Raw genomic sequence first — 23,230 nt, forward strand, 5'->3', positions numbered from 1 at the left:
TGCCAGTCTCCATCCCTGGGTGCCGTCGGAGGGAGGAGCGCGCAGAGGGTGGAGCGCAAAGAAACCAGGCTGGGACGCGATGCCGGCGCGTCTCTCTTGGCGCAGGCTGGGGCGCAAGCCCACAGACTGCGGCTGGGGAGTTTCTCCCGAGTTTGCCCCCGTAGGAGTTTCCTCCCCCCCCAAAAAAGCGATCTCCCCCCAAAAGCTCAGCAACGCTATGTGAGATCTCTCCCCATAAAACTCAACAACGTCCGCCGCCCATCAAAAATCCATCAAAGAAAAGTCGTTCTCCCGTGGGTGCCATGCCCTGGCGCCGAAATTAGTGGGTGCCCGGCCCCTTCATCATCATCATCATCATCATCATTTATTATTTATACCCCGCCCATCTGGCTGGGCATCCCCAGCCACTCTGGGCAGCTTCCAACAAAATATTAAAATACAGTAATGCATCAAACATTAAAAGCTTCCCTAAACAGGGCTGCCTTCAGATGTCTTCTAAAAGTCTGGTACAGTGGTACTTAATTCGTTCCGGAGGTCCATTCTTAACCTGAAACTGTTCTTAACCTGAAGCACCACTTTAGCTAATGGGGCCTCCTGCTGCTGCCGTGCAATTTCTGTTCTCATCCCGAAGCAAAGTTCTTAACCCGAGGTATTATTTCTGGGTTAGCGGAGTCTGTAACCTGAAGCGTATGTAACCCGAGGTACCACTGTAGTAGTTCTTCTCTTTGACATCTGCTGGGAGGGCGTTCCACAGGGCGGGTGCCACCACCGAGAAGGCCCTCTGCCTGGTTCCCTGTAACTTGGCTTCTCGCAGGGAGGGAACCGCCAGAAGGCCCTTGGCGCTGGACCTCAGTGTCCGGGCAGAACGATGGGGGTGGAGACACTCCTTCAAATATACTGGACTGATGCTGTTCATGGGGAGTTTTGTGGGTGCTCGGCCATCCAGGACACATACGCAGGAGAGGATCCTTCCATTAAATAGGACGTTCTTCAATCTATCAAAGATAGTTGCTTCTTTGACCAGGGATTGTAGAATTATAAGGAACCCCCGATCATTTCAACCAACCCCAACAGGAATCGGTTGCCCAACATAGGATTTGAACTCACAACCATGAGATCAGACCCTCCCAAGTGTCTATATTTTCCAGGGACAGTCCCAGATTTACAGAAGCCGTCCCGGTTTCTGATCTGATCCCGGAAGCTCCCGCTTTTCCTTAGGGCATCCATACTTTCAGGGGAGAAACGTCGGAGGGGATGGAATAGGACGTCCCTTTTTTCAGGGGAGAAACATTGGAGGGAGTGGAATAGGACGTCCCTATTTTCAGGGGAGAAACGTTGGAGGGGATGGAATAGGACGTCCCTATTTTCAGGGGAGAAACATTGGAGGGGATGGAATAGGACGGTCCTATTTTCAGGGGAGAAATGTTGGCGGAGATGGAATAGGACGTCCCTATTTTCAGGGGAGAAACGTTGGAGGGGATGGAATAGGACGGTCCTATTTTCAGGGGTGAAACGTTGGAGGGGATGGAATAGGACGTCCCTATTTTCAGGGGAGAAACGTTGGAGGGGATGGAATAGGGCGTCCCTATTTTCAGGGGAGAAACGTTGGAGGCGATGGAATAGGACGTCCCTATTTTCAGGGGAGAAACGTTGGAGGGGATGGAATAGGACGTCCCTATTTTCAGGGGAGAAACGTTGGAGGGGATGGAATAGGACCTCCCTATTTTTTAGGGAAGAAATGTTGGAGGGGATGGAATAGGACGTCCCTATTTTCAGGGGAGAAACGTTGGAGGGGATGGAATAGGACGTCCCTATTTTCATCTGAGAAGTGGAGCTATTTTCCTACGAGATGTGAAGCTACAGGGAACCAGACAAGAAGGCCTTCTCAGTAGTGGCACCCACACTGTGGAACGCCCTTCCATCAGATGTCAAACAGATATTATTATTATTATTATTATTATTATTATTATTATTATTATTACCTACCCATCTGACTGCCCAGCCACTCTGGGCAGCTTTCAACATACACAGAAACATAATAAAAGCTTTAAAAAGCTTCCCTTCAGATGTCTTCTAAAGGCTATATAGTTACTCACAAACAAGATAAACAACTATTTGGTTTTTAGAAGACATCCGAAGGCAGCCCTGTTCAGGCAAGTCTTTAATGGTTGCTGTTTTATTGTGCTTTTTAATATATATTTTGGGAGCCGCCCAGAGTGGCTGGGGCAACCCAGTCAGAGGGGCGGAGTATAAATAATAAAATTATTCATATTATTATTATTATTATTAGGCACTCACAGGAGGGAATGTCTCTTTTAAGTAGAGATTTCCTTCTTGCCTTTTCTTGCATGCACCAGGGAATACTGCTTATTATTATTTTTATTTATTATTATAGTCATAGGCCCCCCTCTCCTCTAAGGAGCTCCCGGTGGCCTTTTCAGTTGCTCCCCACCATTCAGACATTTCGTCCTCGCAGAACGGGCGCCACCACCGAGAAGGCCCTCTGCCTGGTTCCCTGTAACCTCACTTCTTGCAGGGAGGGAACCGCCAGAAGACCCTTGGGAGAGGGACCCCGGTGTCCGGGCTGAACAATGGGGGTGGAGACGCTCCTTCAGGGATACTGGGCCATTTGGGGCTTTCAAGGTCAGCACCAACACTTTGAATTGTGCTCAGAAACTTGCCGGAAGCCAGTGAAGAACTTTGAGGACCAGTGGTATATGGTCCCAGCGGCCATTCCCAGTCCGGCAGCCGCGATCTGGATCAGTTATACGCGACAATTGAATTCCGTATTTTATTTTCAGTCGTTTCCTGGTTGATGCTTTTTTTAAAAAAACCCTCTGTGTCTGTGTTTTATTTTTCTACTTTCACATTTATTTTATTTCGTCGTTTTTATTGTATTCTGTAGGTCAGAGCCTTCCAAACCGTACGTCGCAAGACGTTTGTTTGCCGGTTTGTAGGTGTGTCGCGCGAACATTGGAAAGGTGCTTGCTAGTAAAACTGGTTTGCTAGTAAAACTGAAATTTCTGCATCGCGAAATGATGCACATCTGAAAAGTGTGTCGCCAGCATGGAAAGTTTGGAAAGCTCTTCTGTACAGTGGTACCTCGGGTTAAGTACTTAATTCGTTCCGGAGGTCCGTACTTAACCTGAAACTGTTCTTAACCTGAAGCACCGCTTTAGCTAATGGGGCCTCCTCCTGCTGCCGCGCTGCCGGAGCCCGATTTCTGTTCTCTCATCCTGAAGCAAAGTTCTTAACCTGAAGCACTATTTCTGGGTTAGCGGAGTGTGTAACCTGAAGCGTATGTAACCCGAGGTACCACTGTATGTGTTTATGCCAATAAATTTTTATTTTTATTTTTATTTAGAGCTATTCCGCTAGGCAGCCAGTCTCATTGAATTTGGAGGAGTATGTTTCTGAAGGCAACATTTTGGGGTTCGTGTCTCTGCTTACATTCTCAGCCCCCCCCAGCCCCCGCTCCCCAAAAGCAGTGTCCCATTTCTCCGCAGTTGCCCAGCGGCTAATTAAACAATAGTTCCACCGTTTCAAAAAAAAAATAAATGTACAGGTTAGAGATAATTATATACAAACGAGAATGCTAAAGGTACAGTTTTTCTCAACGTCTTACAATTTTTAAAACCACATCCTTTCTCTGAGGAGTTCCAGAGGACTGCTACTTTTTGCTTGCAACGAATAGAATCGTAGAATGATCGAATCATCGAGCTGGAAGGGACCCTAAGGGTCATCTAGACCAACCCCCCCGCAAGTTGGGAATATGCAGCCATCCCGTATGAGGATCAAACCTTCAACCTTGGCATCAACAGTGCCACGCTGTAACCAGCGAAGCTCTCCAATTTCCCTTCGCTGAGGACCTTAGAAGACAGCCTCTATATCAGCAGCGACCATGTAATTGCCCTGAGAATTCCAGCTTACATTCTTTCCTTTTAAAGACGTCAAGCTACTAGCCCTCAAGCTCTGTATATAAAAGGGCCGTGGCCGAGACTGTACGAGGGAAGTCCAGCAGCTTTCGGGTGCGGATCCGGTGTCAGCTGTCAGTTACTTTTTTTTCCTCCAAAAAATTTATTGGTTTTCACAATATTATAAACAAACAAACACACAAGACAAACAAACATAAATCATAGCCTTATTGAAAATTACCGTTATTAACTTTGTTAAGTGACTTCCTCGCTTCCCCTTCGTTGAATTTCATTGCATGTCCTTTTTACGGTTTTCCAAATCCCAATTTTTATAAAATTTAACTTAGACATTAACATCCTTAAATCTTCACCTTATATAATTAAGCATATTAATTCATCACTTAACATAAACAAAATCCTAAGCCTATTAAGTATCTGCAAGCTGTTTCCGGTTATTTTAACTTAACAAATTTAACTAAATAATCATTAAATTTATTCCATTCTTCCTGAGTCAGCTGTCAGTTACATGGAGTAGGAAGAGGTGACGTTCAGGTGACATTGCCGCTTTTCGAGGGTGTCTCCTCCCCGATCTTTCTCCGCCGAGCTGGGCCCATAGCTACGTGAGCTTCCCTTTACTATCCCAGCCTCCAGAGAATCTCCCAGGCATAGGATGACAAAGGGAAAACCACAAAGCCTAGCAGTGGGGGTGCAGGAATCCTCTGGGGACAAGTCGCATCCTTCCAAAGGCCTTCGACACAATTGAGTGGAACGAGAGGGGGAGAGAGAGAAAGAAGGGGACAAAGAGAGGTGTAAAAGAAGGAAGAACGTGTCGAGGAGAAGCGGAAGATGATTCGGCGTCTTGCGAAAGTGGGAGGGGAAATGGGGAAGAAAAAAATTAGGACTAGAAACTTGAATATACCTAAAGCATCAGTTCCTTGAGACAGAGGCTTTCAGCGCATGCTAAAGTTTGCCAGCACGTCTAATTTATTTTTATTTAGTTTATTCATTATTATTTTTTCCTATCCCAGCCCTGACCCCCCCCCCAAGGAGCCCAGGGCGGAGTTAAGACCTCAAAACTGCCACCACTGTGTCCATTTTTATTTTAACCCATTTTTGAAACGTTTTTGGTGCGTTGTAAATGACAGAAGTTGCACTGCTTGTGCACATTCCGTGGCAGACGGCGCTCTTCCAGAGCTCACGAAAGCCCCATAACCTCCGAAATGGGGAGGTAAATCTGGTTTTATCCAGTATGCATCTGAAGGCAGCCCTGTATCAGGAATTTTTTAACGTCTGGCGTTTTATTACGTTTTTATATTCTGCTGGAAGCTGCCCAGAGTGGCTGGGGAAACCCAGTCAGATGGGCACTGGGTATTTATTATTATTATTATTATTATTATTATTATTATTATTATTATTATTGCTATATCAACGAAGCACACATCCTTTCTCTTTGTTGAGTTCTGGATTGCAAGCCTCGACAGGGTGTGGTCAGTTCCAGAAGACAACATCCAGAAGCTTCGAAGTCTCACATCACCCCTCCGTGAGAAATTACATAGCGATTATACGTGCAAAAAGACTACAGAATAAAACAAACCATGCAAAATAAGAGACGGTTTCACGTCCTTCTGGTGGTTCCCAAATCTAGCTTTCCCTAGCACAGAAATTGCATGGTCTAAGCATATAGATTAAAAATTAAAAAATCTGGCACGGAATACAGCAAACATTTCCTTCCATTTCTTTAACCTTTATCGGAGACTCTAAAATCTCCTTGCTTGTCGTGACCATGAAAGTTGCAAATAAAACTGTCAGTTTTATCAAAGCCACCGCGCGAATTTACGGCAGGACAGGGCTTGGAATGCCGTGCCCGGTTTTTGTTCGCCTGGCCTCACAAAGGGAGCGGATAAAAGCGTAGCCAGACTGTGGAACTCCCTGCCACAGGAGCCAGGGATGGCCAACGATTTGGATGGCTTTCAAAGAGGACTGGGCAAATTCATGGAGGAGGAAAAGTATGGCGTGCCTCTGAATATAAGCCGCCGTAAGAGCGCTCCGCTATTGAGATGAAAGCCACGCTCTTTAAATCGTTACGCTCATGAGGACTAGGAACGTGAAATAAAAAGAAGGCTCCGAGATTCTCAGGAAGCTTACTGCCACGCTCATTCGACGGTCACCTCCATGGGATACAGTTAAAGCCCTTGATTTCCCCCCAAAAAGGAAGGAAATAAGCAACTATCTGACTTTTAGAAGACATCTGAAGGCAGCCCTGTTTAGGGAAGTTTTCAGTGTTTGATATTTTATCATTTTTTATTGTTGTTGCTGATATTCTGTTGGGAGCCACCCAGGGTGGCTGGGGGAACCCAGCCAGATGGGCGAGGTATAAATATATTATTATTATTATTATTATTATTATTATTATTATTATTATTATTATTATTATTATTGGTTCCCAGCACCCTTCGCAAACTACACTTCTGGCCGAGGGTCATGGTGCCACGTGCTTTGAATGTATGGCATAGATGCCACCACCTCGGGACGCACCCAGTGACCCCGTCCGTGGCAAAACGCTCGCTGTAGAATTATAGAACCGTCGGGCTGGGACCCTCAAAGGTCCTCTAGATCAACCCCCCTGCAATGCGGGAATCTCGGCTGAAGGAGCCAAGACCACCCACCTGTGCTTAAAAACCTTCCAAGGAGGTTTCCCTCGCTCTTGTAAACAAGATCTGCCCCGCTTCCTTGATGCCAAAGGGGTCTTCTCCATTCTCGGCTGCCTTACCAACACCGCTTTTGGGGGTGACTCCTTTCTGGTGGCAGCTGGGCTCCCCGTCCCGAAGAAGCTCAGAGACCCTCGCCTCGTCCTCTTCTTCTTCTTTCCAGATGATGGAACCGATGGTCTGCCAGGCGTCCGTTTTATACTGTCGCCATTCATATGACCAGCACGTGAAAAGCCCGAGTCGGACAGGGCTTGGAAGTGGGAACCGAAAATCGACTTAAGAGGACTTAATTGCGGCGGGGCGGGGGGCTCCGTGCTGATGCTGGATCCCATGACCAAGCTAAAAGGGGTCTCATGACTGCCTTATACCAGACCTAACTTCTCAAAGGGCCTATTCTTCTCCTCCGTGACCTTCCGCTCAGCTGGGCAACTTATCCATCAAGCAAGGACCGTTGATCCTCTTAGAACAGGAACACAGGGACCTGAATATCACCACCCCCCGGGTGCTTTTGGACTCTCAGCTCCCCAAAGTGCTGGCCAGCATGCCCAGTGGTCAGAGGTGACGGGGGGAGGTGTGTGTGTGAGGCCCACAACTTGCAGAGGGGCGCAAGTTCTCCATGTCCTTGCTATATATACCGGGACACATTGGCAGGGAAACCTAAATGTTCGTTTACGAAGCTATTGTGCTACCAACCTTACTCTATGCTTGTGAAACGTGGCCGCTTATAAACGCCATCTCCAACTCCTCGGAAGATTCCATCAATGGGGTCTCCGAAAATTTATACACATCACCTGGGAAGACAGGGGAACTAAGGTCAGTGCCCTGGAAGAAGCAAAGATGGCCAGTGTCAAAGCGATGATTCTTCGACATCAACTTCGTTGGACTGGTCATGTTGTGCGGATGCCTGATGATCGTCTTCCAAAGCAACTCCTCTATTCCGAACTTAAGAATGGAAAGCGTAATGCTGGTGGTCAACAAAAGAAGTTCAAAGACTCTCTCAAGGCAAGTCTTAAAAAATGTAGTATGAACACTGACAACTGGGAAACACTGGCCTGCGAGCGCTCCAGTTGGAGAACAGCCTTGACCAAAGGTGTCGTGGGCTTTGAAGACACTCGAACTCAGGACGAAAGGGAGAAATGTGCTAGGAGGAAGGTGCGCTTGGCAAACCCTCACCGGGATCAACTCCCGCCCAGAAACCTATGTCCCCACTGTGGAAGGACGTGGGGATCCAGAATTGGCCTCCACAGTCCCTTACGGACTCACTGTTAAGACCGTGTTTATGGAAGACAATCTTACTGGGCTACAAGGGATCGCCAAGGAAGCAGCCGCTATATACTGCTAGGTCTTTGGCCGGCCATTTCTTAAGCCACAGAACAGAGTAGCCTGAGGCAGGGAGTTCCACCGGTTCACTGCTACGCACAAAGGCAGGCTTGGTGTGGGTCAACCCTCGAATCCATACCCTCCCAACATTTCTCCAATGAAAATGGGGATGTCTTATTGCATTATCATTTTAATATTTATACCCCGCCCATCCGACTGGCTTGCCCCAACCACTATGGGCGGCTTCCAACATATATAAATTCATCAAACAAACAAACAGAAATTCCCTAGAAAGGGCTGCTTTCAGATGTCTTCTAAAGGCTGTATAGTTACTTATCTCCTTGACTCGCCAGCCTGCAACATTTCTGCAATGAAAAAGGGGGGCTGATGGTTTAGGCATACGGTGGGTACCTCGGGTTAAGTACTTAATTCGTTCCGGAGGTCCGTTCTGAACCTGAAACTGTTCTTAACCTGAAGCACCACTTTAGCTAATGGGGCCTCCTGCTGCCGCTGCACCGCTGCTGCACGATTTCTGTTCTCATCCTGAAGCAAAGTTCTAAACCCGAGGTACTATTTCTGGGTTAGCGGAGTCTGTAACCTGAACCGTATGTAACCCGAGGTACCACTGTATTCAGTTATGGCGAAGTTATCCACAGCCCTGTTTTTTAAAATGAGCCCCTCCAAAGGGACAGAACGATGGCACCCCTGGGCTTTCCTGCCGTGTGAAAGCTATTTTTACATTTATATGTCAGAGGCTTTTAGAAAGCATCTGAAAGCAGTCGTTTAGGGATGTTTTTAATATCTGATGTTTTATTGTCTTTTTAATATTCTGTTGGGAGCCGCTTAGAGCGGCTGGGGCAAACCAGTCATATGGGCAGAGTAAAAGGGTAAAGGTAAAGGGACCCCTGACCGCTAGGTCCAGTCGTGACCGACTCTGGGGTTGCGGCGCTCATCTCGCTTTACTGGCCGAGGGAGCCGGCGTACAGCTTCCGGGTCAGGTGGCCAGCAGGACTAAGCCACTTCTGGCGAAGAAGAGCAGCGCACGGAAACACCGTTTACCTTCCTGCTGGAGCGGTACCTATTGATCTACTTGCACTTTGACGTGCTTTGGAACTGCTAGGTTGGCAGGAGCAGGGACCGAGCAACGGGAGCTCACCCCGTCATTGCGGGGATTCGAACCGCCGACCTTCTGATCGGCAAGTCCTAGGCTCTGTGGTTTAGCCCACAGCACCACCCGCGTCCCATATATGGGCAGAGTACAAACAAATAATTTATTATTATTATTAGGAAAGGCAACACCCCCCACTATTACTCGGCCCTCTCCAATTTCCTGCAAACTTCATAGAATCATAGAGTTGGAAGAGACCCCAAGGGCCATCGAGTCCAACCCCCTGCCAAGCAGGAAACACCACCAGAGCACTCCTGACATCTGGTTGTCAAGCCTGTGCTTAAAGACCTCCAAAGGAGGAGACTCCACCACACTCCTTGGCAGCAAATTCCACCGTCAAACAGCTCTTACTGTCAGGAAGTTCTTCCTAATGTTTAGGTGGAATCTTCTTTCTTGTAGTTTGGATCCATTGCTCCATGTCTGCTTCTCTGGAGCAGCAGAAAACAACCTTTCTCCCTCCTCTATGTGACATCCTTTTATATATTTGAACATGGCTATCATATCACCCCTTAACCTCCTCTTCTCCAGGCTAAACATGCCCAGCTCCCTTAGCCGTTCCTCATTAAGGACGCACAATAGATCCCTTCCTGCCTCTCTCTCCACCAGGAAGTTGACAGCTCTCAAGAGGAGATAGAGATAGATATATATTTGGCGCAAACAAACAGTTTTCTCTTATAGGATTAAGTCCGCCCCAGGCTGTTCCAGCCGCTTTGCTAATCGGAGGCTAATGGGGACAACCACGTGCCACAGAAGGGGAGGACTGACCCCGCAAAATTGGCCTCCTCCTCCGGTCAGATTTTGCAGGGGCGGTTTTGAAAATAAATCTAGGCTTATTGGGGGGGCTGGAAAATGGCCGTTCCTCCCTCCCCATCCCTCTCTTCCTTCTCCCCATTGATCATGCTTTTTAACATCTATATGAAGCCGCTGGAAGAGATCGTCAGGGGGTTTGGGCTGGGTGTCCATCAATATGCAGATGATACCCAGCTCTACCTCTCTTTTAAATCAGAGCCAGTGAAGGCGGTGAAGGTCCTGTGTGAGTGTCTGGAGGTGGTTGGAGGATGGATGGTGGCTAACGGATTGAGGTTGAATCCTGACAAGACAGAAGTACTGTTTTGGGGGGACAGGGAGGGCAGGTGTGGAGGACTCCCTGGTCCTGAATGGGGTAACTGTGCCCCTGAAGGACCAGGTGTGCAGCCTGGGAGTCATTTTGGACTCACGGCTGTCCATGGAGACGCAGGTCCATTCTGTGTCCAGGGCAGCTGTCTGCCAGCTCCATCTGGTACGCAGGATGAGACCCTCCCTGCCCGCAGACTGTCTCGCCAGAGTGGTGCATGCTCTGGTTATCTCCCGCTTGGACTACTGCAATGCGCTCTCCGTGGGGCTACCTTTGAAGGTGACCTGGAAACCACAACTAATCCAGAATGTGGCAGCCAGACTGGAGACTGGGAGCGGCCGCCGAGACCACATAACACCGGTCCTGAAAGACCTACACTGGCTCCCAGGATGTTTCTGAGCACAATTCAAAGTGTTGGTGCTGACCTTTAAAGCCCTAAACGGCCCAGTATACCTGAAGGAGCGTCTCCATCCCCATCTTTCAGCCCGGACACGGATGTTCAGTTCCAAGGGCCTTCTGGCGGTTCCCTCCCTGCGAGAAGCAAGGTTACAGGGAACCTGGCAGAGGGCCTTCTCGGTGGTGGCGCCCTCCCATCAGATGTCAAGGAAATAAACAACTATCTGGCTTTTAGAAGACACCTGAAGGCAGCCCTGTTTAGGGACGTTTTTAATGGTTGATGTTTTAATATGTTTCTGTATATGCTGGAAGCTGCACAGATTGCCTGGGGAAACCCAGCCAGATGGACAGAGTACGAAGAATAAAATTATCATTATTAACAGTGTACGGCAGAAGTTGTGCACGTAAAGACACGGTTCTCTTGCAGGTGAGTTTCTTAGCAACATCTTGCAAGCAACAGGCAAGCAACTCTCCTGGAGCCAATCCATCGCAGAAGATGTAGCGAAGCGTGTTTTGAGATGGTGCAGATCTTACAGGAGAGAGGAATGTGGATTTTTTTTCCAGGTACCCCAACACACCCAGTTCCAGCCGTGCCCCTGAACCCCGCAAGACACACCCAACAACATTTCTCTGGAGACAAATCTGGGTCTTCCAAACTTTTATTCCTCTTTATTTTCAAAAACGAACGGGTGGGAGGCTTCCCCCAAACTCCCTCCTCTCTCCCCCCCCCCCCCGAAAACACACACACGAAAAAGATTCCCTGCGTTACTTGGAATTAAATGAATTCTGGCTCAAACACATGGGGGGTATCCGGATACGGCGGGGATATTCAAACAATAGGATCCGGGAGTTTGTGGACGGAACAGGCAAGCTGTCTCTCTGATTCCCGCCAACCCGCTTAATCCTGGCCTGCGTAGATCAGACAGCTTGCACTCCACAACCAGGGCCTTCGCTCCGGCGTATCCTGGCGAAAACTCCATCCGCCGCAGCGCAGGAGAATCTGTAACGGAGGTCCTCCGGCCTCTAGGTGGCGCTGTGCGACGGGCGGCGGAGGCAGAGCGGACCGTTTTGGCCGTCATGCATTTTGGCGCCTCTACCCACCCTGTGTCCTAGGGGCCGAGCCAGGGTTATGCCGCCCCACCTTCCCCCTTCCCCCAAGGCTTATTGCTATCTCTGGGACGCGCCGAGAGTTACGAAAAGAAGGATTCGAGAAAATGGGATGTCGTGGTGGCAGCGTAGTCTCGATGGAGGCGTCGTCGACGTATTTTTTTTGTAAAAAAAAGGACAGCGATGTGCGGAAACGGCTAGTCTGCTGGCGCAGAGAGGGGCGGCGCGGCGCATTGCCGGGGCGGGAGGCGTCGATGTCAGAGATGGCAGCGGGGGGAGAGCGAGTGGCTCCCGGTGTCGGAGGAAATGCCCCCGCAAGAGACGCAAGACTGGCGCCCCTCTGTAACGGAGGACTCCTCTCCCGCTTCGGTGGGCAGGGGACTGGTGCCCGGAACAGCGCCCTAAAGCCGCGAGCCCCTCACCATCCTCCGAACCGAGGTGCCGCGGCCGGAGGAGAGGGCGAGAAACGAGACGGGCGGTTGTCAGTTGTTCTGGCTGGCCAGGTCGTGCGAAATGAACTTGCGCAGGCGCTCCAGGTACTGGCTGTACAGTTCGATGTCGTTGTGGCCGGCGCCCTCGACCCACAGCGGCTCAACGGCCTTCGGGCAGCGCTCGTACAGGGCCAAGCCGTGGGAGAAGTCAATGACCTCGTCCTCCGTGCCGTGGATGAAGAGGACCGGGGAGGTGATCCGGGAGACTTTGTCGATGCTGCGGAAGAGGAAAAGAACATGAGTTATTGGCCTGCTTTGCCCCGTAACATTAACCATGGTGGGGTTTTTGTGAACCATGGTTATTTAAACCATGGTGGCAAGGATGATTTTTTTTTGAACCATGGTTATTTAAACCACGGTGGGTTATTTTAAACCATGGCTTTTTAAAAACAACCACCACCATGGTTTTTAAACCATATGGTTTTAAAAAACCATGCCTTTTAAAAACAAAAACAATAACCATGGTTTTTAAACGATATGGTATTTTTTAAACCATGGCTTCTTAAACCATAGGTGTTTTTTTAAAAAAAAAACATGGATTTTTAAACCATGGTTTTTTAAAACCGAGTTCCGGATGAAACAAGGCCCTGGTTATTACTATTTTTAAAATCTCTCCCCCCCCCCCACGAACCTGTCCAGGTTCTGTGATCTTCAGAGGAGGCCACTGAAACTCCCGCCAGCTACACAGGCAAACTTGGTGAGATTGCTGGACAGGGCCTTCTCAGTGTTGGCTCCTCCCAGACTTTGCAGCTCCCTCCCTAGAGAAGCCAAACTGGCTCCCTCCTTGTCATCCTTCCACCCAGCAGGCTTTCGGGTACTGGCTCCTTTTAAAGAGTGCTCTTTTTACTATTCCTATTTCAACACAACTGCCAACCTAGCAGTTTGAAAGCACGTCAAAGTGCAAGTAGATAAATAGGTACCACTCCAGCAGGAAGGTAAACGGCATTTCCGTGCGCTGCTCTGGTTCGCCAGAAGCGGCTTAGTCCTGCTGGCCACATGACCTGGAAGCTGTACGCCGGCTCCCTCGGCCAGTAAAGCGAGATGAGCGCCGCAACCCCAGAGTCGGCCACGACTGGACCTAACGGTCAGGGGTCCCTTTACCTTTAACCATTTTCAACCTAGGTCTGTTGTTCTAATTTGATTCATCTTGGTCTGGACTGCGAGGGCGATGTGCGGTGACGGACAGGCCCCATGGCCCGCCCTCCTTCCTAATTTGGCAGCAGATGGAAGCCCCCAACCCGAAACGCCAGACACAGACCCATTCGGCAGCCTTACTTGGGGAAAGCGTCGAAACAGTAGGTCTTCTTGGTTTCCGGGAAGGCAACGCGCATCCCCGAAGTGAGCGGCGAGTGCAGGATCACAGCCGCACACTCGTAGCGAGACGCCAGATCTACAGTGGGCACCGTGCCAATGCTCTGCCCGTACAAGATGATGTTCTCTGGACTGATCCCATATCTGGAAGGTAGGCAGGGAAGGAGGGAGAGAGAGAGAGAGAGCAAAGCCAACTTCAGTTTCAACAATAATAATTATAATTATGGATGGCGGCTAACGGATTGAGGTTAAATCCTGACAAGGCAGAAGTTCTGTTTTTGGGGGACAGGGGGCAGGCGGGTGTGGGGGATTCCCCGGTCCTGAATGGGGTCACTGTGCCCCCGAAGGACCAGGTGCGCAGCCTGGGGGTCATTTTGGACTCAGGTCAATTCTGTGACCAGGGCAGCTCCACCTGGTACGCAGGATGAGACCCTCCCTGTCCGCAGACTGTATGACCAGAGTGGTGCAAGCTATGGTTATCTCCCGCTTGGACTACTGCCATGCGCTCTAACTGGGGCTACCTTTGAAGGTGACCTGGAAACCACAACTAATCCAGAATGTGGCAGCCAGACTGGGGACTGGGAGCGGCTGCTGAGACCACATAAGACCAGTCCTGAAAGACCTACATTGGCTCCCAGGACGTTTCCGAGCACAACTCAAAGTGCTGGTGCTGACCTTGAAAGCCCTAAATGGCCCAGTATCCCTGAAGGAGCATCTCCGCCCTCATTGTTCAACCCGGACACTGAGGTCCAGCTCCGAGGGCCTTCTGGCGGTTTCCTCCCTGCGAGAAGTGAGATTACAGGGAACCACGCAGAGGGCCTTCTCGGTGGTGGCCCCCCCATGGAAAGCCCTCCCTTCAGATGCCAAGGAGATAAAAAACTGCACAACTTTAAGAAGACATCTTAAGGCAACCATGCATCTGGAAGTTTTAAATGTTTGATGTTTTAACATATGCTGTAAGCCACCAGATGGACAGGCTATAATAATAATAATATAAAGAAACATAATAAAACATCAAAACATTAAAAGCTTCCCTAAACAGGGCTGCCTTCAGATGTCTTCTAAAAGTGAGATCGTTATTTATTTCCTTAACATCTGATGGGAAATGCCCGCTACAGTGGTACCTATTTATCTACTTGCACCGGTGTGCTTTCAAACTGCTAGGTTGGCAGGAGCTGGGGCAGAGCAATGGGAGCTCACCCCGGCATGGGGATTCGAACTGCTGACCTTCTGATCGGCAAGCCCAAGAGGCTCGGTGGTTTAGACCACTGAAGAATGGCGAGCGAACAACTGACTTAAACAGGGCACCCTCGCTCACCGGGTGCGCAGTGCCTGCCACGCAGCGTCGACGTCGGCGTATAGATTCTTCTCAGAGGGCTTCCCCGTGCTGACGCCGTACCCCGAGTAGTCGTAGGAGAAGATGTTGCAGTTGATGCGAGTGCCCAGGCTGATGTAGAAGCTGCACATCTGCCCCAGGTCCACAGCGTTGCCGTGTGAGAACAGGACCGTGAACCTGGAAGGGAAGCCATGTTCAAATATATAAAAGGATGTCAAATAGATTAGAGGCACAAATACAAGATGGGTGACACCTGGCTTGAGAGCAGTACGTGTGAAAAGGATCTAGGAGTCTTGGTTGACCACAAACTTGACATGAGCCAACAGTGTGACACGGCAGCTAAAAAAGCCAATGCAATTCTGGGCCTCATCAATAGGAGTATAGCATCTAGATCAAGGGAAGTAATAGTGCCACTGTATTCTGCTCTGGTCAGACCTCACCTGGAGTACTGTGTCCAGTTCTGGGCACCACAGTTCAAGAAGGACACTGACAAACTGGAACGTGTCCAGAGGAGGGCAACCAAAATGATCAAAGGCCTGGAAACGATGCCTTATGAGGAACGGCTAAGGGAGCTGGGCATGTTTAGCCTGGAGAAGAGGAGGTTAAGGGGTGATATGATAGCCATGTTCAAATATATAAAAGGATGTCACATAGAGGAGGGAGAAAGGTTGTTTTCTGCTGCTCCAGAGAAGCGGACACGGAGCAATGGATCCAAACTACAAGAAAGAAGATTCCACCTAAACATTCGGAAGAACTTCCCGACAGTAAGAGCTGTTTGACAGTGGAATTTGCTGCCAAGGAGTGTGGTGGAGTCTCCTGCTTTGGAGGTCTTTAAGCAGAGGCTTGACAACCATATGTCAGGAGTGCTCTGATGGTGTTTCCTGCTTGGCAGGGGGTTGGACTCGATGGCCCTTGGGGTCTCTTCCAACTCTATGAGTCTATGAAGGAGAGATGGAAAGGAATGTCTTTCATGTGCACGGCTGGATTTCGGTTTGATGAGGCCCTCAGCTCCTGAAGGTGATGGGGCCCTTTCTATGTCCAGCTGTCCTTTGTCAACAACAAATGGTTGCTGTTTTTTGTGTTGAATATATGTTGTATGGTCATTTATGGACCTAATAGGTATCTCAAGCCATTTGCCCATGTTGCCGTGCAACCAGTCCATGCAGAATGTAGGCACCCTATATATAAAAGGTAAAGGTAAAGGGACCCCTGACCATTAGGTCCAGTCGTGACCGACTCTGGGGTTGCGGTGCTCATCTCGCTTTATTGGCCGAGGGAGCCGGCGTACAGCTTCCGGGTCATGTGGCCAGCAGGACTAAGCCGCTTCTGGAGAACCAGAGCAGCGCATGGAAACGCCGTTTACCTTCCCGCCGGAGCGGTACCTATTTATCTACTTGCACTTTGACGTGCTTTCGAACTGCTAAGTGGGCAGGAGCAGGGACCGAGCAACGGGAGCTCACCCCGTCATTGCGGGGATTCGAACCACCAACTTTCGGATCGGCAAGTCCTAGGCTCTGTGGTTTAACCCAGAGCACCACCCGCATCCCACCCTATATATAGAAATGAGCAAAGCAGTGATATTTTAGGGAGCAGGCGGGGCCCATGACTTACATCACAGGAGCCTACACAACACAAAACACTGTTGCTGGATATAGGTTTTTTCCCATTTGTTTTCTATCTTATATTTTGGAAATGTACATCCAGTTTTCCCCCTTTAAATTTTTTTGGGGGCCCCCAAGAGAATGGGGCCCTAAGCTATAACTTGTTTAGCTTATACATAAATCCGGCACTGAGGACAGATGACAACATTTTTGAGGCACTTTCTCCCCCAAAAAGCAAGCTCAATAACTTTTTTTTGGGGGGTGGCCCACCAAAATTCCTGGCGCGGCCGCAGTAGGCGAAACGGAAAGCTCCCTATAAACTCATTTCCGCTGTAAAAATAGTGTTTCCTTCCGCTAAAAATCTATGTCCCGGAGTTTAAAATCAGCAGCTGTCCATCGACCATCACAGCCCGTCTTGTGCTTGTCACCATAAAACAGAGTTATTTTGCAGCAAGCCTGGTGATATTCAGGTCTTTTGCCAGCAAGGAGGTCTCTTATTTTTAACGGTTTGCAGCAAACCGGATGAACGGATCCTGGTATCCGTTGCAAAGAGGACAGGAAATTCCAAACCGGGGAAACGCCCTCATCCACAGCGGAAACAGCTGTGGCGCTAACATCTGTCTTATTGCTCCTTCCTGGCTGCCGCCCTCCCTTCTTCTCCCCAGCAGGCAGTCTGTGGCCGAGCCGGCAAAATCTTCACTGAGGTTACGGAAATCCCCCCATACGGCAACACTGCCTCCCTTCTGCGGCTCCCAACAGAATATTAAAAACACGACCAAACATTAAAAACTTCCCTAAACAGGGCTGCCTTCAGATGTCTTCTGAAAGTCAGAAAGTTGTTTATTTCCTTGACATCTGGCGGGAGGGCGCCACCACCGAGAAGGCCCTCTGCCTGGTTCCCTGTAACCTCACTAGGTCAGGCGGAAAGGCAGTGATGGGCCCAAAGGCACCCCCAGTGAGCTTCAGGGCCAAGAGGAGATTTGAACCCGGGTCTCTCAGTTCCCAGTAAGTCACTCTAACCCCTAAACCATACTGGCTCTCTGATTTTCCCATCAGCCACTTTGGGCTGCTTCCAGTACATATAAAAACAGAACAGAACCTCAAACATTGAAAGCTTCCCTAAACAGGGCTGCCTTCAGATGCCTTCTAAAAGTCAGAGAGTTGCTTATCTCCTTGACATCTGATGGGAGGACGCCACCACCGAGAAGGCCCTCTGCCAGGTTCCCTGTAACCTCGCTCCCGCCAGAAGACCACTGGGGGGGGCAGGAAATAACAGAAGGGGACGTAGAGGGCCTTTTCAGTGGTGGCGCCCTTCTGATCGGCAAGCCCTAGGCTCTGTGGTTTAACCCACAGCGCCACCCGCGTCCCTTGTAACCCGAGGTACCACTGTATTATTATTATTATTATTATTATTATTATTATTAGTTGTCATTGCGGTATTGTTTTGGTCTGTCTGGTGTTGGGCTGTTTCGCAATGAATAACAACAGCAGAAAGACAGAAAGGTGGCAAACAAATGAAAAGCGAAACAGGGTGGAATAAACCGTCTCACCTGGCGCCAGGTACACAGCGGACGTACATGCACCCCACGCGATTCCCCCGGCTGCTCTTGGTCAGAAACACCTCAATGGTGTCCAGTTCCCGCTGGGCGTACTGGAAATCCGCTCGGTCCCCCAGGTGCAGCTTCCAGCGGGTCATGGCTCCTCCTCGGGGGGAGGCGTTGCCGGGCCCCCCCGCAACGGGATCCGGTTCGGGGACGATGGTGTACGTCGGCTCGGGGGGCAGGAAGGCCAGTTTGGCAGCGATGCGGCCGGGGCAGGGCGGGCAACAGAAAAGGCAGCAGAGTTCGCTGACCGTCAGGCCGTTCATGGTGGCCGGCGGGGCAGGAATATGGGGGTTTTTTGGGGGGGGGGTACACCCGCAGAAGTCCCGGGCCGGAGGAAAGAAGCGAAGCTAAGGGCGCTTAGGGAAATGTTTTAGCTTCCCGCCGGACGGAGGAAGCCTTTATGACATGCCCACTCCGAAGAACTATGCGAGGATTCTCCCACATTCCGGCGTACAACGGCTGCGTTCCAATGTCTCCTGGCTGAGCATCCGTTTCCCTCTGCAGAGTCCTAAAAATAAAAAGAGAGAGTGGATTAAATTTAATGATTATCTAGTTAAATTTGGACGCGGGTGGCGCTGTGGGTTAAACCACAGAGCCTAGGACTTGCCGATCAGAAGGTTGGCGGTTCGAATCCCCGCAATGACGGGGTGAGCTCCCGTTGCTCGGTCCCTGCTCCTGCCAACCTGACGGTGGAGGCCAATTCTGGATCCACACATCCTTCCACAGTGGCGACATTGGTTTCCGGGCGGGAAACCAAATCTTTGAGAACCAAGGTAGCACTGTACAGTGGTGCCCCGCAAGACGAATGCCTTGCAAGACGGAAAACTCGCTAGACGAAAGAGTTTTCCGTTTTGGAGGTGCTTCGCAAAACGAATTTCCTATGGGCTTGCTTCGCAAGACGACAATGTCTTGCGAGTTCCTGCTGGTTTCCCCCCCCCTTTTTCTAAGCCGCTAAGCCGCTTATCAGCTGATCCGATCAGCAGATAAGCCGCTAAAAGCCGCTAATAGCCGCTAATCCGTCAATGGGCTTGCTTCGCAAGACGAAAAAACCGCTAGACGAAGAGAATCACAGAACGGATTCTTTTCGTCTTGCGAGGCACCACTGTATATAGATATATGCACAGACGTTTTCCGCAGTCCAGGGCAGAGGCCGCCAAGCCGATTCCCTTAACTACAAATTCCAAATATATATATATATATCATCGCTGCAGAGCCATCTGTGGATTGGACAAGGGTTTTTCTTTCTTTCCAGGATACACAACCCTGTCGAACGGTGTGCTATGGAAAAACAATAATGACATCATCGGCCGCTGCCTGCCTTCTAAACACACACCGTTAAGTATTCAACTCTGCCAGATGTATCTCTGGGGGGGAGGTGGGGCACGCAACTCAGGAGGGAGGGGGGCTGACTTCAGAGTAAACAGGTAAAGGTGCAGAAACCCGGACTGCTCTACTGTGTGTGTGCGCGCGCTCCGGAAAGGGTCAAAGTTTGCCAAACAACCCCACCCCCCAAATACGCACGCAAATGGAGAGAACGCAAACAGTTCCCAACTAGGTTCTCCTCCTCCTCGGAGACCTATTGAAATCAATGGACCTTTCGGTGGGTTTACCAGCGCTGAGGCATCTGGTAGACATACCGCCTAACACCTTGGTGCTTTGCAAAAAAAAGGGGGGCGTTGAGAAGATTTAAGAAGGCGACCTCCCGGGTACAGTCTTGAAGCCCCTGGACAGCTGCTGCCAGCCAGTTCCGGCAATACTGAGGGATTGGGGCCCACTGCAGAAGGCAGCTTCTCGGCTTAAATCTACCCTTAGCCCTGATCCTTGAGGACTGGCATCTTGTTCTTGCATCCTGGAAGGGCTGGTTGGGTGGAAAGAGGGAGCCCGTTCCTTGCCCGAAACCCCGGGGAGCCGCTGCCGGTCCGCGTCGTCAACAGCGCGCTCGGTGGAGCCGCCGGGCCAACTCGCGAGGAGGTCCCTCAAGGCAGCGCACCTCGGGGGAGAAGAGAGGCCCGAAGGCGCACGGATAATCTCCACTCCTCGGGGAGGGAGGCGCGCGCAAAGCGAAAGGAAACTCAGCCCGGATCGGGCTCGCCGCCACGGACTCCCCTCCCTGCACCCCCCCCCCCGCCTCTATCCGCCGCGGGATCCTAAGGACAAGTGACGGCCCCTCCGCCCCCGCCTCGCCCGGATAATCACCCTCGCCGCCGCGCGTCCCTCTCCAAGTCCCGACGGGGGTCTCTCCAAAGCGCGCTTTGGCGCACGGCAGCTGGCGTCTCTTGTGCGTCTCTTTCTCTCCCTCCTCCGTCTGGCTGGCTTCCTCCCTCCTCTCCCGGCAGCAGCTGCTCGGATCTAGCCGCCCAGCACCGGCCAGGCCCCGATCCGCCGCCTCCGGGCCCCCGCCCGGGCGCTGCAACCGGCCCCCGCCGCGCTCCGCATTACGCGCCCGGGGCCTGGAACTTGGAGACGCGGCTGGTGCTGCTGGCTCGCTCCTCGTCTGCGCCTCCCCTTCGGCGCCTCCTGCTCCTCCTCCCGAGGAGGCGGATGTGACAGCAGCGACAGCCGCACTGGAAATGACGACGGGGCGGCAGGAGGAGCCGGAGGTGGAGCGAGGCCTCCTCCGCCCGGCACGGGAGAAAACGGTTGCCACGCTGGGGAAAGGCTTCCCGAAGCGCCGCGCCGCGCAAGAGGTGGCCCGATGCGCCTCTTCATGAGTCATTTTCTCGCGGGGAAAGGCCCAAGCCCCCCCCCCAAGCGTTTCGCTTGCAGACGGGCATCCCCAGGAACGACTGTTTGCGTGACTCTTTGGAGAGCCGCTGCCTGTGGGCATTGCTAGGTGGACAGCTGGCCTGACTCAGTATAAATGTGCGTCTCTGTATGAGTCACTGCTCTTTTCTTAATAAAAAAATTCCTTCCTGTAGCACCTTAAAGACCAACTAAGTTAGTTCTTGGTATAAGCTTTCGTGTGCATGCACACTTCTTCAGATACACTGAAACAGAAGTTGCCAGATCCTTCTATATATAGAGAAGGTGGGGAGGGGTATTACTCAGAAGGGTGGTGGGAATCGGAGATTGGCAGATGGTTGAGATGAGTCTGATGAGCCTGTTGACGACTCTTAACGACTGTAATAGGTCTTACAGGAAAAGGCAAGGGGTGAGGAGGTGAGAAATGGCTTAGTCAGGTATAATGAGATAAGAATCCAATGTCTCTGTTCAGACCAGGTCTCTCCATTGTTTTAAGTTTGGTAATGAGTTGCAATTCAGCAGCTTCTCTTTCCAGTCTATTTCTGAAATTCCTTTGTAGTAAAACAGCTACTTTGAGATCTTGTATAGAATGCTCTTTTCTTAGTTACTCTCCATTATCCTGGACGGGGGGCGAGGGTTCATCCCAGCCACTCGAAGTGTCCCTGTTTTCCAGGAACAGTCCCGGATTTACTGAAATCACCCGTTTCTGATTTGATCCCAGAATATCCTGCTTATCCTATTTTCTTTTGGGAAATGTTTGAGGGTATGGAGTTATGCCACCCCCACCCCGAGCCAAGGAAAAAACTAACTCTAAAACCTTAAAAAGCAGAGACTTCACCTTGCCGACAAAGGTCCAGACAGTGGTACCTCGGGTTAAGTACTTAATTCGTTCCAGAGGTCCGTTCTTAACCTGAAACTGTTCTTAACCTGAAGCACCACTTTAGCTAATGGGGCCTCCTGCTGCCACTACGCCACCAGAGCACAATTTCTGTTCTTATCCTGAAGCAAAGTTCTTATCCTGAAGCACTTTCTGGGTTAGCGGAGTCTGTAACCTGAAGCGTATGTAACCCGAGGTACCACTGTATAGTCAAAGCTCTGGTTTTCCCACTAGTGATGTATGGAAGTGAGAGCTGGACCATCAAGAAGGCTGATCGCCGAAGAATGGATGCTTTTGAATTCTGGTGCTGGAGGAGACTCTTGAGAGTCCCATGGACTGCAAGAAGATCAAACCTCTCCATTCTGAAGGAAATCAGTCCTGAGTGCTCACTGGAAGGACAGATCCTGAACCTGAGACTCCAATATTTTGGCCACCTCATGAGAAGAGAAAACTCCCTGGAAAACACCCTGATGTTGGGAAAGATGGAGGGCACAAGGAGAAGGGGATGACAGAGGACGAGATGGTGGGACAGTGTTCTCGAAGCCGCTTCTGGTGAACCAGAGCAGCGCACGGAAACGCTGTTTACCTTCCCGCCGGAGCGGTACCTATTTATCTACTTGCACTTTGACGTGCTTTCGAACTGCTAGGTTGGCAGGAGCAGGGACCGAACAACGGGAGCTCACCCCATCGCGGGGATTCGAACCGCCGACCTTCTGATCGGCAAGCCCTAGACTCTGTGGTTTAGACCACAGCGCCACCCGCAAGCCTAACCCCTGTATAGGGAAGCCTTTTAACGTGTATTATTATGTTTTTTATATTTGTGGGAAGCTACCTCTCAGAGCGGCTGATGTTTCGTCAGGATCTCCTTTTTCTGTAACTGGAAGCCATGGGTTCGAGTCCTACCTTCGGGAGCAGGAGAACACGAGCTCGTTCCACCTTCCACGTGACAGTTCTTCAGATGTTTGAAAACGGCTATCATATCTCTTTTTCTCCTTTGCGCCTGCCTGACAGGTGGAAATCCAACCGGTGAAGATTTTAGGCCTTCTTTGCTTTTGAAAGCCAGGGCAAAACACTAACCCTGTTTGGCCAGCAGATGGAGATAGTGGACCACAATTGGACCTGCTGTCTTTAACTCTGTAAAAGCTATATATATATATATATACAGTGGTGCCTCGCAAGACGAAATTAATTCGTTCCGCAAGTTTTTTCTTCTTGCGAGTTTTTCGTCTTGCGAAGCACGGTTTCCCATAGGAATGCATTGAAAATCAACTAATGCGTTCCTATGGAAACCGCTTGCCAGGCTGGCGGTGCGGAGAAGGGCTTTTCTCCCCACCGCAAGCCTTCAGGACAGGTACGGGAAGAGAGGGGAAGGGGCGCAGCGCTTCTCCTCTGTTCCCGGGGCTTGCGGTGGGAGGAGGGTTTTTCCTCCCCACCGCCAACATTCAGAACAGCATTCTGAATGTTGGCGGTGGGAAGGAAAACCCTCCTCCCACCGCAAGTCTTCAGGACAGCCTTCCGAAGCCTGGCGGCGGGAGAAGGTC

The 23,230-nt window shown here is 50.6% G+C and overlaps 1 protein-coding gene across 1 annotated transcript; it reads right to left on the reverse strand.

The window, feature by feature from the left end:
• Nucleotides 1–11,263: 11,263 nt before the first annotated feature.
• Nucleotides 11,264–20,642, reverse strand: ABHD17A (abhydrolase domain containing 17A, depalmitoylase). The gene is made up of 5 exons (XM_083484132.1): nt 20,267–20,642; nt 18,017–18,578; nt 14,848–15,042; nt 13,494–13,673; nt 11,264–12,435 (listed from the first exon to the last, which is right to left on the reverse strand). The coding sequence occupies exons 2-5, from the start codon at nt 18,331–18,333 to the stop codon at nt 12,210–12,212; spliced, it is 918 nt and encodes a 305-aa protein (XP_083340258.1). The 5' UTR covers nt 18,334–18,578; nt 20,267–20,642; the 3' UTR covers nt 11,264–12,209.
• Nucleotides 20,643–23,230: the final 2,588 nt, after the last annotated feature.

The sequence above is a fragment of the Podarcis liolepis genome (assembly GCF_965112155.1).
Source record: "Podarcis liolepis genome assembly, chromosome: 18".
NCBI lineage: Eukaryota > Metazoa > Chordata > Lepidosauria > Squamata > Lacertidae > Podarcis > Podarcis liolepis.

Excerpts from the sequence above, each read along its gene's own strand:
- ABHD17A (XM_083484132.1), bottom strand. The coding sequence starts at position 18,333 with ATGAACGGCCTGACGGTCAGCGAACTCTGCTGCCTTTTCTGTTGCCCG. Across the intron at positions 15,043-18,016 it reads CGCTGTGTACCTGGCGCCAG|GTTCACGGTCCTGTTCTCAC; the intron begins GTGAGACGGTTT and ends CTTCCCTTCCAG. Across the intron at positions 12,436-13,493 it reads TGTTTCGACGCTTTCCCCAA|CATCGACAAAGTCTCCCGGA; the intron begins GTAAGGCTGCCG and ends CCTCTTCCGCAG.